At 37.6% G+C, this 18,857-nt stretch overlaps 1 protein-coding gene across 1 annotated transcript in view; it reads left to right on the top strand.

The window, feature by feature from the left end:
- The window catches only part of PLEKHH2 (pleckstrin homology, MyTH4 and FERM domain containing H2), an 89,830-nt gene that overhangs the window by 33,551 nt on the left and 37,422 nt on the right, over positions 1–18,857 (top strand). Inside the window, exons 9-16 of the mRNA XM_068977880.1 lie at positions 414–508; positions 1,117–1,261; positions 3,829–3,965; positions 4,062–4,172; positions 4,333–4,419; positions 5,658–5,816; positions 12,494–12,574; positions 16,646–16,825. Of these exons, the coding sequence (XP_068833981.1) occupies positions 414–508; positions 1,117–1,261; positions 3,829–3,965; positions 4,062–4,172; positions 4,333–4,419; positions 5,658–5,816; positions 12,494–12,574; positions 16,646–16,825 (995 nt within the window). The remainder of the gene's footprint in view (positions 1–413; positions 509–1,116; positions 1,262–3,828; positions 3,966–4,061; positions 4,173–4,332; positions 4,420–5,657; positions 5,817–12,493; positions 12,575–16,645; positions 16,826–18,857) is intronic.

Genomic DNA, 18,857 nt, shown 5'->3' with positions numbered 1-18,857 from the left:
AAAGGATTAAAAGTGACAATATTTTAACACTGGGTTAATAGGGCTCCGAATAATCAAAGAGTATCTTCACGGGGTACTGCTCACTGAATCAGTCAGTAGGTATCTGTACTCATTTCCACCCAGCCTGAGCTGAATGGAGATACCAAAGAAACAAAAGCTAAGATCCTCACTTTCAAAGAGGTTATCAGCTAGTTGGGGAGCTAGCACACTTGGGTATGTAATGAACCATGGAAGAAAGTGTATAATTTAAACTGTAGATGCCATCGTTCTTAAAGAAGGCTGTATAATGAATATCATGTGTTCATCCAGTGTCTCTTTAAATAGAAATTTTGTTAATTCACATTCATAAGAAATAGACCTAAGTGCTAATTAGATCTGTTTTTTTTTTTTAATCATTTTGTTTTCTGTTTCAGATTCTGTTGCAGTGCTTTCCTATACCACATCAGGACTTTATACATCTCTGATATACAAGAACATGACAACCCCAGTGTATACAACTTTGAAGGGGGTAACTCATTATTGTTAAACATGTGGGTCTCTTCATCGTGGATCAAAAAAACTGTTTATTCAAGCTCCAAATTCCACTCTTGACATTTTACATAAACTCCCTTTATAGGGTGTTTTAGAAGTTCACACTAGCACATTATTAAAAGAGAAGCAATGGAAAAATCTCGAGAAGATACTTATTTTAATCAGAGTAATAGAGGTCTGATATGCTCCATTTTTGTTATGCTGTATGTGAGCCTCTACCCCATCCATAACTGTTAATTGTTTAAAGGAAATAGTGTTAATGGTGTAAAGAAAACAACTAATTTAGAAAGCTCTTCAAATCACTGCCAGGGTTCCCCTCCCTTGCGGGAAGTGCCTGATTAAAATAAGTATCATCAGAAGAAAAAGCACCAGATATGAACAGCCTTATGGTCTTAGGAATCTTTATCATTTACAAATGCCTTGCTGATTGGAATTTGGAATTTAACAAGTGTGACTTTGATAATAGCAAAATGCTTTCTTCTAGTCCTTAAAAAAATCTTATTCCATAACTTCTGGTAAAATTCTGTACCTAAATAGATAACTTTAAAGATGGACACACAGGGAGGCTATTTTGTTTCTCTTTAGAAGGCGACCCAGATAAGCAGCAGCCCGTTCCTGGATGACTCCTCTGGGTCAGAAGAAGAAGACAGTTCAAGATCCAGCTCCCGGACTTCGGAGTCAGACTCTCGCAGTCGGAGTGGGCCAGGCAGCCCCAGAGCCTTGAAGCGAGGTAAGGGAAGGTTGCACACACACAAGACAGCTCAAAATAGTTCAGGATATTTAGTGGGAATTTTATCTCTACAATAGGACTTAAAAAAAAAAATCTCAAAATACTGCTTTCCACTCATACGTGCTAAGTCACTTGTCAAGTCCGACCGTTTACCACCCTATGGACTGTAGCCTGCCAGGCTCCTCTGTTCCTGGGATTCTCTAGGCAAGAATACTGGAGTAGGTTGCCATGCCCTCCTCCAGGGGATCTTCCTGACCCAGGGATGGAACCTGCATCTCTTGCATCTCTTGCAATTGGCAGGTAGGGTTTTTTTTGTTTGTTTGTTTTACTCCACTAGCACCACTGGGAAGCCTCATAGTGAAAAGAAAATTCACTGAGGACTAAGACACATATTTTAGTCCTAATCCTCTTCTGAATTTTCTTTGTGATTGCAGACAAGATAATCTATTTTTTTAAAGCTTATCTGTAAAAGAGAGATCACTTCGTTATAGGAATAAAATGAAATACTTGGCTTAAATGAGGTTTCTCTTTTATAGTTACTTTTTGATTTTGAATAATTTATAGTACGGATGGACTTATTTTTAGCTCAATTCATTACACTGCTAAATGGCAGAGAATACACCTGAAAATGTGGTGGTTAATCTGATATTAAGAAAACTTACTTTGGGCAGGCCTACAGTTTTTGTGGATTTTGAAGAAATGTTCAGCATAGATACAGGTTCTAGAGAGAGTCAGTCATATTAAATGATATCTGTATTTTACAAAAGCCTTTAATGTGGCATAGCATGTTGGTTTTCAAACTGTTCCATGGAACCCCTGTGTACTCCCAAGCCCCTCAGCTTCAACAGGAGCTGTTCAACTCTCATAGATTTAATGTGTTGGCTTCCATTGGTCTCTTTGCTACTGCCTTGCCCCCTTGACAACTGGAATCAGGTAGCACACTTTTGCTCAAAACACTGCAAAGACTCCTTATACTGACTATAAGGTATTACATGATTCTTTGATGTCTTTGACCTCATCTCCTCCTTTCTCCTCTCTTATCAGCTCTGGCCACCCAGACCCTTTTGCTATTCCTGGAACATACCAGGTATGCTTTGGTTACAGGACCTATGCACTGAGTGTTTGCTCTACCTGGTATTCTTCCCCCAGATGTCATTATGGCTGGTTCCTTTTCTCCTTCAGTGCTTGGCTCGGACACTGCCTTCTCAATGAGCTCTACCCTGACCACACTGTTCCAATACAGTCCTTTACTCTTCTCCAACTTCTAGCACTTTTTATTTCCCTTAGTTGGCTCTATGGTTTATTTCTCCATAGCATTTGCTCTCTGTTTTTTGTCTGTGTCCCCCAACTAGAATCTGTGTTCCACGAGGACAGAAATTTGTTTGCTTTGTTCTCTGCTCTGTCCCTAGCATCTTGAGGCTAAGAGCCTGAGGTTTGCACTCCAACATTGCCTCTTCCTGTCTGTTTTGACTTTGGACAAATCCTTTAATCTGTGGACCTTAGTCTCCTTAGAGAATGAGGGCCTGAACCAGAATGATCTCTGAGGTCCTTGGTAGGTCGAAATTTCTGTTATTCTTTGAAAAATAAAGATACTACTTTTATCACATCCATTACTTGGCTTAGTCAAATAAATTAGAAGAATAATATAGTGAAATTATCCTAACATGGCTCTTAAATGTTAATAGACACTTTAAAAATTGCCAGATACTATAATGAGTAATGACTTAAGTTCTTGATTTTATTTAATATTTTCAAAATCTCCAGTTGTAGTGACTCTCCAGTGTGACTTGCAACTGGCAAGTTGTCTTCTAAAATGGCAAGTGAATTATTGCGAAAAATGTTCCTTTGAATTTTGCATTATAGCTGCTGGCAAATGAAATAGTCTGTTTGTATCCTTTTTATTGCTTTTCTTTTAAGAAAGATTTTCAAAATCTATACATTAGTAGTATTGGACTCCTGTGTTCTTTTAATGTGATGTTACTTTAAAATGATTACAGAAATTAAGTGTATTAAAGTATGATCATACAGATCTTGATAAATTAAGGTTCAGCATTTGTTTGCCTACATTTGCACGTGCTCTGTGTGCTCAGGGCTTCAGTCGTGTCCGACTCTGTGACCCCATGGACTGTAGCCCGCCAGGCTTCTCTGTCCATGGGATTTTTCAGGCAAGAATACTGGAGTGGGTTGCCATTTCCTCCTCCAGGGGATCTTCCCAACTCAGTGATTTGCCTACATGTCAATATGTAAATACACATATTTTTAATTCTTAATAAAACATATTCTTAGACTATTACGTACATTTTATGTATGTGAAAATAGCTGTATTTACAGTCATACCAAAATATTATTTATGTTTCTTTGACTTCCTTGGAGATTTGCATGATAGTCCTTAACCCTTTAGTTCTGTTTTCTGCCTTAAAGGTCCTTCATGGTCAAAGGCATGGAATACATCTAGTCTAGGAAGGGTGATGATTTGGAATATGGATGTATTTCTTAGGAAAACTGACAACCAGCATTTGGACCATCCAGTTACTAAAGATTGACGTGATTTATTTCTTTTCGTCTAGGTGTGTCTCTCTCTTCTGTGGCTTCTGAAAGCGATTATGCTATTCCCCCAGATGCTTACTCCGCAGACTTGGAGTACTCACAGCCAGAGCAGAAGCTCCTGAAAACTTGCTCATCTTCCAGTGACAATGGGAAAAATGTAAACACTGAATCAGGGTTTTTGTTTTTTTTAAATTAATGAATCTGTTAGAGTCTCCAAAGGGAACTTAAATATTTTTTAAATCTCTTTAATTAGGAACCACTGGAAAAATCTGGCTACTTATTAAAAATGAGTGGTAAAGTCAAGACTTGGAAGCGGAGATGGTTTGTTCTTAAAGGTGGTGAATTACTTTACTACAAATCTCCGGTGAGTGGAAATTGCATGTTATTTAGAACTGAATTCCTCAATCTGTAAATCAGACTCCTGACTGATTTTCTTCCATGTAATGCAATTAATGAGACAAATCATTTCTTATTATGACTATTACAGGTAATCACTTTGCATTGGTTTTCTTCCCTTCATACAGAGCGATGTAATCAGAAAACCACAGGGCCATATTGAACTTAGTGCATCCTGCAGCATTTTAAGAGGCGATAACAAGCAAACAGTTCAGGTATTTTTTTTTTTCTTTTTTATATCATGTAAAACTCAGTTGTCAATTATGTAAGCTAATAGAATAAGACTGGGTATTCAGTATTTTCGTATTCCATTTGGTGATCAGTTTGATGCCCCTAAAATGTGTGAAACCCTGGGACTTCTTAGTTAAAACTATGTTATAACCTGAGTTTACATTAAGTAAGTCTCCACTGTATTTTCTTTGCCCTTGATCCCTTACACTGTTTGTTCCCCACTCCTAACCCTCCCAGCCATTCTCAGTTCTCAAGCTGTCAAGCTATTTTAGGGGAGGGTTATTTGATAAATGATTTCCCAATAAGATACCCATATTTTAATGTACTGTTGAATTTAGAGGTGTTCACAATTTAATACAGAACCAGAAAATGTCAGTTCTGTGAACTTCAGATGCTCTAACACCTAAGTGGGAAGGATATTAGGGAGCAGAGGGGCTGTCCTAGTTCCCACAAAGTCACACCACAGAGGGGGCTGCTGACCATTTCACACACACGTAATGCCAGTCTTGCTGGAAACCTCTGCCGAGTTTAAAAAACAAAACAAGCTATTGAAATAGTTTGGATAGGTGATTTAAAATTCAGATGACTTACATCGGAAATGCCTTCCATAATTGTTATTTTTTTATCTTCCTCTTTTGGAGGGTGAAATACAACATTTTATTAGAAAAGTACATTTTCATTGTTTTCAGTGGCTAATACCTGAGAACTGCCCCAAAATGTACAAAGGAGAATCAGTGTGTTTATGGCTGATTTGCATTGTTGTATGGCAGAAACCAGCACAGCGTTGAAGCAGTTTTCCTCCAATTAAAAAATAAATTAAAAAAATAAACATCTATTTTTAAAAAGAATCATTTGTAGGCTTCTGAAACTCTGCAATTATTCTGCTCCTCATTTCAACAACTAGGAACCCGTAGCACATTTAAGGGGAGAAAGGAAAATCTAATGAGAAAACAGGATTAAAAAATCATGACCCCAAACACTATGAAGAGTTTTAAAGTAAATGGAAGTGAAAAAATTATTTCCATAAAAAGTTAATTGTCCTTCTCACAAAGTGGTTAAAATATGCTACATGATTTATAGAATCATTTATTTGGAACCTAGGCTTCAAGTTGCAGCATATTTGTTTCCATATTAGGTAGTGATATTTGAAGAATGGACAAGGAAATGATAATTATTCTAAAATCTGCAGTTTCCTTTCTATCTCTTTCTCATCCCATTCTAGTTGACCACTGAAAAACACACATACTATCTGACTGCAGATTCCCCAAATATATTGGAGGAATGGATTAAAGTGTTACAAAACGTTCTTCGAGTGCAAGCTGCCAACCCCCTTTTCCTGCAACCTGAGGGAAAACCAACGGTGAAGGGACTGCTCACCAAGGTGGGAACTCTATATACAACAGCAGTGTCCCAGGCAGTGACAGAATTAGCTCTGCAATCATGAAAAGTGGGCATCACAGAATGTGTGTGTGTGTGTGTGTGTGTGTGTGTGTGTGTGTGTATTGTTATACGGTGGGAAAAAGTGTTTTAAGTATGATATCAAAGACAAAAACCGTAAAGATGAAACATGACAAATTTGACTGTTCTGCATAAAAATGTAAATATTCTTACTGTCAGAACTTTTCTAAGCAGAATTTTTAAAAGACCAATGAGAAGCTTTGAAAATGTATTTGAAACTTAAATACAAGCTTTTTCTAATCAGTAAGTAAAGGGTAAATACCAGTGAGGGGAAGGAACAAAGGACACAATAAGAGAGAGGTAGAGATAGAAATACAAATGATCAGTACACATAAAAGAAAATGTTCTACTGTCATTAATAATTTTCTTAAAAAGCAAGAAGTAATGAATATTTTAAAAAATCTGACCAAGGGAGGACCTTTTTTAAAAGTATGAAATATAGTATTGACACAAATTAAGAAATTTGCTACTGAGTTTACTTTAGAAGGCAGTTTGGCAATGTCTTGGCCAACGTGTTTTACTCAGTAAATATTTTTGAATGAACAAATAAATGAATAAATATTAAATGTTTTAAAAAGATATATATTTAGACTTTGATCCAGCAGTTTCAGTCTAAGAAATTTATGCTTAGGAAATTATCTCAATTTGCAAAACATTTAAGTATGAAAATGTCCATCACAGCATCCTCTTTCCGATTAAAAAAAGAGAGATAATAATTAACATGCATTGAAATGCAGGTTTTAAGTACAGGATTGGATCAGTTTTGGTAGATATTTACTGTCACTCTTTCAAGATATAGAATGTTTCCATTGCTGCAGAAATATTACTTGTACTCCATGGTTTATAATACAGAAAAACTGAGATCATCTTAGATATAGAGTAGGGGATAGTTTTAAATATTTATATAATCAGGTAATGTTTTACTGTGCAGTCATTTTCAATGTGCAAAAGAATGTTTAATGTTTTATAAATAGATTATGATGTGTTGTTAGGGGATAAATGTAGAGTGTTACATAGTTATCCCACTTTTGGTAAACATTTGTAGAAAAATGTCTGACTAGGAAATATATTAAGGTATACTGGATATCTCTGTGTGGTTTTTACTTTATTTTTGCTGAGTTCTGTTTTCTAACTATAATATAAAGTCTGGCTTTCTTTTTAAAAAGATTTTACAAGTCTTATCAACCTCAAACATACATAGGTGAATTATTTTCTAACTTGTAGAATGAGTAAATATTGATTTATGCTAAGATAAATATTATTTTAAAAATTTTAACAATATAATAAAATATTTGCACATAAAATACTGCACACGAAAGTAATCTTTGCATCATCATGCATCACTCATGTGCTTTATTTATGTAAAAGGTGAGAAATTTAACTATGGTGAGCTATGCTACCCTGTAATTTATCCTTAATATTAATGTGGGAATATGGGTGGGTGCTCTTCAGTAATATTTACAAAGACTGACCAACTATTCTAAAAGTAAGAGAAAAAATTCACCAATACATTCAACAAAGAGATGCACTATGTGTTTTTCCAGATCATTCTATCACCATGAAAATGTTTTTTCTTTTACTCATGGGCTTGAGAACTCCCTGGTATTGTGCTAATATATGTTTTCCAGTGAACCTAGTGCCACTTTAAACCACCTTCTTATTCCAATTCATAATAACTAGTTGTCCTACTGTTTCAAGGACTGTGTATATCAAATCCTTAGGCTTTAATATGATCTCATGGCTAAGGGTTTATAATTTTTCACAATCAGTGTTTTCGGTTTTTTTGCTTATTTTTAATTATCAGCATGCCTTGTCAATTTTCTCTCCTGTTACATTTCTACTGTTCCCTGCTTCCCATTTTACAATTGCATTTTAAATGAGTGCAAGTTGATGTGATTATCAGATGACTACACCAGTAGGATTTATAGACAGGATGCTTATTAGATTTCCTTCCTACCATTTGTGAAGGGTTGTCCACCCCCATATTTTCACCTGCAAGCCTTATATGAGAAAAACTCTTTCTGAGTGACTTGTTCTGAGCTCACATTCAGGCTACAGTCCCAGATATGGCAGAGTAGTGTTTGAATACTTTGGAGGGGAGGAGACATTTTCAAGTTGTCACACTGTTATTATTAAGTGCAGAAATATGTAGGCTGATATTAAGAACTTGACTAATTTGATTCTGGATAGTCAGTCTTGCAACTTTTAATGCTTTGGAAGAACATTTCCTGTATAGAAGTTCACTTATTTTAAAAACATGTATTGAAAAGTTACCCCATGTCAAGCAAGGAGCTGAGGTATTTAGATGAATAGACTGCTGCCCTATCCCACAGAGAGCTTCATATCTAGTGGGAAAGAAAAGAACATAAGCATATTTATAATGATGTATTAATACATAAAGTGCTATTATTGACACGGATCATAAGGTACACAGAAAAGCTGAATAATTTAGACTGTGGGGTCAGGAACAACTTCTCAGAGAAGGTTTGCTTGCACTGAGTCTCCAAGGAGAAGTAGGATTTAATTCTGGAAATGGGCAAAGGAAGGTATTCTGGGCTGGAAGATAGCATGGACAAAAGACACAGTGTCTCGAAGCGTGGTCACCTATTTAAAGAGCAAGTCCTCTGAAGAAAGAGTTGGAGGTCCTGATCGTGGAGGACTTTCTTGGTTTTGTTAAGGACCTCGATCTTCATCTTAAGGTGATGTGGAACCCCTCAGGGTTTGTAACAGGGGCGTGGCTGTGTTCAAGTTGTTAACAGATTGCTCTGCTGAGAGGAAGATGAATTTGTGGGAAGCAAGCTGGAGTTTCTAAGAACAGTAAGTAGAGGTGGTTTTCCTGAAGAGGATGAGACTCTGAACTGGTCATTGGGAGAGAGACCAGAGGGTGAATCTAAATAATGTTAGGAGGTGAAAATCTTCAGTTAGACTGAAGCCAGCAACTAGGAAGTGGGAGAGATAAGGATAGCTGGGTGAAAGATGGTGCCAGATGACAGAGACCTCAGGAAAGAGAAGCTGTTTAGGATGATCAAAAGGTTCTTCTGGGACTCGTCAGTTTTACAGCTTGTGAAGACGCCTAAATTAAGAAGTCCTGCAGGCCGTGGCAACACCATCTCCAGAGGAGAAGGCTCGGTTGGAGAGAAGGATTTGGGGAATTGTCATTGTGGATGTGATAGTCGACTCCATGACAGTGAAAGAAATCATCCAGGAAAATGTGTGGAGTGAGAAGAGCAAGGGACTGTTAATAAGACACTAGGTTTCCCAAATTTGAGAACACGTAAAGCAGGTACATGAAGATACCCTGCAAAGTGGGTCACGGAGGCCAGGAGTGGAGTGTTTGACAGGGAGGGAGTGATCTGCAGTGCCAGATGCAGAAAGTGCACTGTGGTGTGTTCAGGGGCAATGGGGAAATGAGTAAGAGCAGTGCTGAGTTTGGAGGACTGTCCCTGCTTCCTGGCACGTGAGAAAGAATGGAGCTGGGAGGGAGCATGGTGTCAGGAGAGGCACTGAGGTCAAAGAAAAGAGTGGCGTGAGTAAGCAGAGAAGGAGCTGGCGGGAGGTTGATTTCAGGAAGTAGAAGATAAATTTCAGAAGAGGAACCGTTCCCAATGAAGGAAAAAGGACCAGGGTGTGGCCAAGGGGATGAGTAGCAAAAAATGGAGGGACAGCACAGCAAAGGTTTTTCGAAACAAGGTACTGTGAGTTAAGATTGTAGATTGGTAGTGCAGCAAAGAGCCTCGGGCAGGAGTTCAGGCCCAGACTGCACACCAGTGCACATCCTCGCTCTGAAACTTGCTGCTTGTGGGACCTTGAATAGATTACTTAGCATCTCTGTGCCTTAGTGTCCTTTTCTGTAAAGTGGGAATAATATTAGTGCCAATCTCACAGGGTACTGGGAAGATTAAATTATTTAAGTGTGTAAAGTGCTTTAGAACAGTGCCTGGCACATCATAAAGACACCCAAAATACTAGCTATTATTATCATAAGAATTTCCTGTGGATGATGAAGTCAGTGAGACAGATGACAGGATTTGTAGGGAAGGTTACAGGCATGAAAATTTAGTAAGAGGAGAGAAGACCATGGGAACTTGTGTTCTGTGTGATGACAAAGGCCAATCGGATACAATACACTGTTTGTCATCAAAGTTTCAGAGAGAACCAATACAAATACCTTTGTTATGGATGCAAGGTAAAAAAAAAAATTATTCTTTCAGCTTTTTGGTTCACCAAAGCCTTGAAGTTTGAAATTGTCTTTAAATCTTTGCACAAATTCTTCTAGTGTAATTTATTATGATTTTTTTTTTCAGAATAAGTCAGAGTTGGGAGAAATCTTAACATAATCAGATTTACCTAAAAAGATAGACTGTGTTTTTAAAGCACAGCTTTTACAGTGACTTGGCAGAGGTCCTCGTTAATTTGTAGTTCCTCAAAGGCACACATTGCTCTATTTAAAGATAAATCATTTCCGAAGTAATACTCTTTATAGCCAGATGCATTATGCTTCAATTTTAGTGAGACTCGTTTCTAGAGTTTGTTTAAAAGAAGAAAAAAGTAAACTGTATAACACAAACTATTTAAAACTTCCAGTATATTTTTCTGTAAGTACATGTTTCTAAATTTAATTAAACTGAAGCATCTCTTGCCAGATGAAACATTTTTTGTTGTTGTTGTTTCTCCTCAAGCAACATTCTAAATCCATCAGACTGTTAGATGGTGGAGTTATTTGTTTGCTTAAACCATACTTTGGAAAGCCCAAAGACTGGCTGCATTTGTGGGTTTAAACGAAACATGTGTTTACTTTTCCTTATGCATAGCAAGGAAGGAAGTGTTTATTGAGTAACTACTAGTATCCTTTATTTACATTTTCTCCTTTGGTCATACAACAGCCCGCTGAGGTGTACAGTCATCCCATGTTAAGGACAGAAGTTGGGAGGTCAAGTCAGTTGCCTGAGGGCATCATCTATCCAGTATGTGGCAGAACTGGGATTTAAACCTTGGTCCATTTGATCTCAGAACCCAGGCCCTTTCTGCTGTTGTGACTTGCCCAATGCAAAATCCATTCTTCTCTGTTTAAATGTTGTCATTACAAGGTCCCCACAAAATATGTGTGCTTCCAACCCCACATGCTGCCCCTCCCCTTCCTCGCTCAGCCTTGCACACATGGACACACACCATCTCAGGACCTTGGTGCTTGCCGTTTCCTTGCCCAGAGTGTTGTCTTAGGTGACTGCATAGCTCGCCTCCCTCCTCTAGGGCTTGAGTCTTCGGTGTCAGTGACGCCTTCCTGACCACTGTATTTTAAATTGTAAAACACATCCCCTGCTTCTCCAAGCACTTCTTTCTCTTTTCCTGCTTTATTTTTCTTCTTCATATTTATCACCATGGGCAAGCATGACAACGGAATGTTGGGCTTTGGTTTTACCAGCCAGTGTCTTGGTTTCCCAGCGGTGGGTCTCTCCAAGTTGAAGTCCACTCTAACTATTGAAGGAGAGGGTCAAGCCTCAAGGCAAAAATTGGCGGGGCTGCCCGGGTAGTGGGCAAGCTCAACCAGGCACGCCACATGCTAGGTCTGGGACAACAAAACCCATTACAGATTTTATCCACTGGAGGGAATGGGGTTCTTGGTGTTTTTCTAAACTTGAGGGTATAGCTGGGACTGCCTGACAGAGATCTTCAGTGCTTGAACCTGGACAGGACTGGGGCAGGGAGGAACTCATAGTGAGGATCTTGCATTGGCAGGCAGGTTCTTTATAGCACCACCTGTGAAACCCAATAGTGAGGATCTTACTAAAGCCACTGAACAGTGAAAAACCTGTAATATTCAGTACAAATTTATGTGTAAGTGTATAGAATGTGTGTGTAAATTACACACACACCAAACACATCTAAGTGTGCAAACTTTGTTTGTATTCCTAACGAAGATACATAGCACACTGCTGGTTTAGTTGTCTGTCTGCCTCGTGAGGCAGTGAGCTCCCTAAGGAAGAAAACTGTCTTGTTCATATCTGTCCCCCCAGTACCCAGACCAGTCCCTGACTATTTAGAGTCAAGAACCAGATTCAGATTCCATCCCAGTCACGAAAGATAGTTCCTGACATATAGGAAGTACTCAATATATAATAGCAGCTTTTAATGTTGTTTGTATTCTTTTGTGTGTATGCTTCTGGAGAAGGCAATCAAGTGTTTTGAATGAATGAAACTTTTGTATTTTGGAAATCACTAGAACTCTTAGGTTTCAGTCTTCTTATTTCTAACATTATGTGTTAACCTGGAGAGCCACAGGATTATTGGAAATCTATGTAAAATGGAAACTGTGAAAAATACTTATGAAATAGGCATTTTTTTAATCCTTAGTCTTAGGTGTAATACTTGACATCTAGGAAACAGTCATTAAATGTTGAGTGGTGAGCATGAAAGCAAACATGCCATGCTATTAGTATTACAGGTAAATTGCAAATAGCATTCAGATAGTCTGGTTGAAATGTCACCTATAACTCGAGCAAACTGGATAGCTGTTCAAATAGCTTCAAAGAGTGTATATGCCACACTTTAAGGTGTCAGAGTTCTGAGCTACATTTATAATTTTTTGAAATATGATTTCAGGTAAAACATGGTTACTCCAAGAGAGTCTGGTGTAAACTTATAGGAAAAACATTATATTATTTTCGTAGTCAAGAAGATAAGGTATGTATATGTTTTAAATATGCTGATTAGAGGAATTTTTTGTTGATTATGGCTTCAAGTTTTTCCTTTCACTGTTCTATTGCTAGCCCCAATTTTAGAATGTTTGATGTTGAAATTTTGCATAAAATTTATTACTAAGGTGATCATAGGCCTACAGGGATCTTGATTCTTAATTATAAGCCTTAGCAGCTTTTAATTAATGCTTCTTCTAAGACCTAGAAAAATCTTCCTCTACCCCACTCTCAGCCATCAGTTTCTCATATTTTTCAGACCTGACAGAATAGATAAGTTTGAATGATGGGAGCATCAAGCTAGGAAAGAAGCTAAAGAGAAGAAAGAATCCAGTCCTGTCCCAGGCCCTTGAAGTCCTAGACACCACTTATCTATCCATCCATCTACCTATTTACGTCCCATTGGTTCATTTTTAATTAATCTCTTCCCCAAAGAACTTGAGTTACCTTCAATTTCAGAGGAAAAAGATGATGTCTTCCAAAGGTGAAATTTATGCCTAATTATCACTGGATCAAGGGTATTTGCATAAAACAATGATGCCTGCTTCACAGAATAGCAGCCTGTGAGTGATTACTGGATTAATGAGACCAGACTTCTTGGTCCACTGACCACATAGGTCAGTTAGTATTTCTCTGTTCTATTTTTGCAGCCTGCACTCTCGGTTCTGGCTAGCTGTATTTATTTATTTATTGGTCACTTCATGCAGCATGTGGGATCTTAGTCCCCTGACCATGGATAAACCCACGCTGTCTGCATTGGGAGTGCACAGTCTTAACCACTGGACTGCCAGGGAAGTCTCCTGACTAGCTATATTTAAAAGGCATTTCCTTATTCTCAGTATTGCTCATGGGATGGAAATTAACACAGTGAAGCTTTGAGAGTGTTATCTCTGAAGCAGTGTGGGAATATGGTCATTAAAATAATACAGGAATAAGCACATGACAAAATTGTATATCCCAATATAACCCTAACTCAGTTATTAATCAGGAAAACAGCAGCCACTCTGTGTATTCCATTTCTAACAATTGTAATGTAGAATTGGGGACATACATAACTTTTAGAAAAGTCAGGGTGGTAGAGGTTGGGGAAGAAGCTGCCACTGAAGGTCCAAGAAGGCAGGACCAACAGTCTGAGCCCAGAGCACAGAGGCAGCTGGTCCTCAGCAGTTGACTGAGAAGCCTCTGTGACGCTCCCAGCGGCCCAGGCACCTGACTGCAGCTGTCTCAGAACACTTACTCCTCTGACACCCTTACCTTCCCCATTACATGCAAATTCTCTCTCTAATTTGGAACTATGCAGGGAAAGGGATTCTGACGAATATAGTGCCCAGCTTCTTTTCTGCAATTACAGGGAGACTTTAGAAGAGGGAGGTTGGGATGCTGAGTTTATAATCCTCAGTCTAGCACATGTGTGTTAAAACACACATAGCAGAAAAGTCGGAAAGAACTGTACCAAAATGTTGAGTGGTGGTAGAATTATGGATGACCTCTTTTTTCCTTTTTGGGGTGAAAAGTGAAAGTGTCAGTCCGTCAGTTGTGTCCTCTTCTTTGCCATTCCATGAACTGTAGCCCGCCAGGCTCCTCTGTCCATGGGATTCTCCAGACAAGAATACTGGAGTGGGTTGCCATGTCCTTCTCCAGGGGATCTTCCCGACCCAGGGACTGAACCCGGGTCTCCTGCATTGCAAGCAGACCTACCATCTGAGCCACCAGGAAAGCCCCTCCGTCTTCGGGAACCTTTCAGTTTTTACCAAGTTTCTATAATAAGTGTGTGTTTTATAAATAGAAAAGTAATTTTAAATTTACCGAGAGTAAAATTTAAATACTCTTACTACCACTACTAATAGTAATTTTTACTATATAATAAAAATGGATGACATTGATCATAGAAGGAACAAGTCAGAAGAATATAAATAGATGAGCAGAAATCCATTATAATTAGTGGAAAAGTATTAGAATGCTTGTGAATCAGTATAGGCTAACTTCATTTTGTGCTATACATATTTCAGAAACAATTTGTCTTTATCTCGATCAGTGTCTTTTTAAAATTCAGTCAAAATATTTAAAAATGCCAGGTCTGTTCACGTCATGGAGCCACAGTGATCCTTTGGTGAAAGGAATGTTGTTGTTTATTCACTGAGTCATCTCTGACTCTTCGTGACTCCATGGACTGCAGCACGCCAGACTCCTCTGTCCTCCACTTTCTCCTTTGAAATTAGATCAAATTCATGTCTGTTGAGATGGTAACGCCATCTAACTATCTCATCCTCTGCCACCCCCTTCTCCTTTAGCCTTCAATCTCTCCCAGCATCAGGATCTTTTCCAGTGAGTTGGCTCTTTGCATAATGTGGCCAAAGGATTGGAGCTTCTGTTTCAGCATCAGTCTTTCCAATGAATATTTAGGGTTGATTTCCTTTGGGATTGACTGGTTTGATCTCCTTGCAGTCCAAGGGACTCTCAAAAGGAATAACCATCCTTAAATATTGCGGTGGATGGAACCTTGATTATCATATGATTAGATATGCCCAGAGGACACAATTAGGATAGTATTGTCATGTATTATCATAATAGAATTAGTTTTCTTTATCCGATTTTTAAAGCTTGCTTTTTGTTTATTAATGTGACTTTGCTGCCCTATTATTTTTGTTTTACTACCTTTTTATGAAAATATAGATAAGTTTACATTTTTCCTTCAGAAGGAAATTTTCTTCATTCAGCACCCAGAATAGTATTTTGCACATAGTAACTACTCAGAAAATAATTGTTATGAATTTAATGGGGAAAGAAGTTTTTCTTATAAAATAGAACACATGTAATTAAGTTAATTAATTTTTTTCTATTAATCAAGTATTAGGCAGATAATATTGCATTTTAGATAAGATATCTAGGTAAGATAATTTAAAAGCTACAAATCTCAAGCAGACTGTGTATGTTCCTGGAATAAGTGTACTTAATTAAAGCAAAAGTTTTAAAACATAGCAAATAATTGTTTTTGTCAGTAAAAGAGTAGGTAAAATTTAATGTAAATTATTTTTAAGATTTTTTTCTTACCCTTAAATTAAGATGGAAGAAATTGTGGCATTTTTTTGTGATTTATTTTATATATACATGTACATATATCCCTGGTGGCTCAGTGGTAAAGAATTCACATGCCAAGGCAGGAAACACAGGTTTCATCCCTAGGTTGGGAAATGATCCCTAGAGAAGGAAATGGCAACCCACTCCAGTATTCTTGCCTGGGATATTCCCATGGACAGAGTAATATTCCCATGGACAGGTGGGCTACAGTCCATGGGGTCACAAAAGAATCGGACATGACTTAGTGACTAAACAACATATATATATAGGGGGCTTCTCTGGTAGCTCAGCTGGTAAAGAATCTGCCCACAGTGCGGGAGACCTTGCTTCGATCCTGGGTTGGGAAGATGCCCTGGAGAAGGGAATGGCTGCCCACTCCAGTATTCTTGCCTGGAGAATTCCATGGACTATGTCCATGGAGTTATAAAGAGTGGAACATGACTGAGTGACTTTCATGTTTTCACTCTTGTATAAAAATAGCTTCAAAACACTTTTCATTTATTGGGATTTACAGTGATAGTTAATCATACTTCTTCACACTAGCTCTCTGACTTTTTACTTTTTTATCAATAGTATTGGGACTATGTCTATACTTATTCTTTTAATCCAATAGGTTAATCAAATCAATTTTGTTCGATGGTTAAAAGTCAAATGAATATTTTGACTGAGTAACCTAATTGCTTGACTAGGTACTGGATCGTTTTGGTCAAATTGAATAATTTGAACCACTGTACAGAAGTGGCTTCTTGCTTTTTCCACAAAAACTAAATGTCTAGTATTCAGATTGTTATTTTATAGCACAATTGACATGTTAACTGTGGCTCCCCCACTTTTGTAACAGTGTAAATAATCCAGTTACCTTTAGGCATTCATTTAAAAACAGATATGGTTTATAAAGCCAAGAATGAAAAGGACTATGAAAAATTTTAGCGGGAAAAGATTCAGGAAGTTCCTTCCTTACAATTACTAATATTTACTTTAGTTTCCTTTAGGTCAGATCAAACTCTGGGAGGCTAAAGTTGAAGAGGTTGACAGATCCTGTGATTCAGATGAAGATTATGAAGCCAGTGGGCGAAGTCTGTTATCCACACATTACACTATTGTGATCCACCCCAAAGACCAAGGTCCAACTTACCTCCTAATTGGATCCAAGCATGAAAAGGTATGTAAGGATTAACTGGTTGATTTAGAATGAGTTAGACTAATATGATTAAGTGTTGGTAATAATTTTCAAATGAGCATAAGTAGGTACAGTCAAGGGCTTCCCAAGTGGCTCTGGTGGTAAAGAGCCTTCCTTCCAATACAGGTGAGACATAAGAGACACAGGTTTGTTCTCTGGATTAGGAAGATTCCCTGGAGGAGGCCATGCAACCCACTCCAGTATTCTTGTCTGGAGAATCCCATGGACAGGGAAGCCTGGAGGGCTGCAGTCTGTATGTTCACACAGAGTTGGACACAACTGAAGTGACATAGCATAGCACAGCAAGTACAATCAAAGACACATATACATTTGTTAGACATAGCATTCTTTTAAAAATAATTTTATTCTGATATATTTCAAACTCAGAAAATATACACCCTTTTTTACTTAACAGATGTTAGATTTCATGGTATTTTTTAAAAATATATTTATTTATTATTTTTGGCTGTGTTAGGTCTTAGTTTCCACATGCAGGATCTTTCATTGTGGCATACCAGCTTCTCTCTAGTTGTAGCATGCAGTCTCAGTGGCCTCTCGACATGTGGGATCTTAGTTCCCCAACCAGGGATCCAATATCAAGTCCCCTGCATTGGAAGGCAGCTTCCTAACCACTGGACCACCAGGAAAGTCCCAGAGTTTATGGTATTTTTTTATTAGTGTGAATTTAGTAACCATCTAAATGGCCAACAATAAAAAATTTATTAATTAAATGTATGTGTATGATAAAATATCCTGCAAGCTTTATATTTTTATATTAAAAGTAGATAATTATAATTTCTGAATTTTACTAATATAAGGAACATATTAATATAATCTTAGTATAATCTCAACTATGTGAAAATATACATATATATTTTAATAGAAAGATAAAAGCCACTGTATTTGGGGAGCAGAAAATAGGTTTTTTTTTGTTTGTTTCCTGCATATAAAAAGTTATATAAAATTAATGTATACAAGTTGATGTTTTGGAAATAATTATGTGCTCATGAAACCATCACCATAACCTGTGCCATAAACCTAATAACCATCACTTTTCCTCTTGGCCTCTTTTAATTATTATTTTTGTGTGTGATAACAGCTATTTAACATAAGATCTACCCTCTTAGCAAGTTTTAAGTATGTAATACAGTGTCATTAACCATAAACCATGATGTTGTACAATAGATCTCTAGGACGTACTCATTTTGTATACCTACAACTTTGTACCCTTTGATGAATATCACCCTGTTTCCCCTTCCCTCTAACCCTGGCAACCACCATTCCACTCTCCACTCCTTTGAGTTTGATGATTTTAGATCCATCATATCAGTGGTATTATATGATAATTGTCTTTCTGTGTCTGGCTTGTTTCACTTAGCATAATGTCCTCCACATTCTTCTGTGTTGTCACAAATGGCAGGATTTCCTCCTTTTTAGGGCTCCATTACATTCCATTGTATGTGTATACCATATTTTCTTTACGCATTCATCCATTGATGGACACTTAGGTTGCTTCCATGTCTTAGCTATTGTAAATAATGCTGTGATGATCATGGGGTGCGTATATCTTTTTGAGTTACTGCTTTATATAAATTTATATTACAAAGCTTCCTTCAGGTAAATACCCAGAAGTAGAATTGCTGGATCATATAATAGATCTATTTTTAAATTTTGAGGAACCTCCATACTGTTTTTCCATAGTAGCTGCACCGATTTACATTCCCACCAGCAGTATACAGGGCTCCCTTTTCTCTATATCCTCACCAACATTTGTTATTTCTTGGCTTTTTTTTTTTTGTAAGATGATAATTCACTGTGATTTTCAGTTGCATTTCCCTGATGATTAGTGATGTTGAGCTCCTTTTCGTGTATCTGTTGGCCGTCCATATGTCTTCTTTGGACAAATGATCCTCTTCCCATTTTTTAATTGGATTGTTTGTCTTTTTGCCATTGAATTGTATGAGCTTTTTGTATATTTTCAATATCAACCCCTTATAAGAAATATGATTTGCAA

This window comes from Capricornis sumatraensis, chromosome 1 (genome assembly GCF_032405125.1).
Source record: "Capricornis sumatraensis isolate serow.1 chromosome 1, serow.2, whole genome shotgun sequence".
NCBI classification, from domain to species: Eukaryota; Metazoa; Chordata; class Mammalia; order Artiodactyla; family Bovidae; genus Capricornis; species Capricornis sumatraensis.
This window is presented reverse-complemented; position numbering and strand designations above follow the sequence as displayed.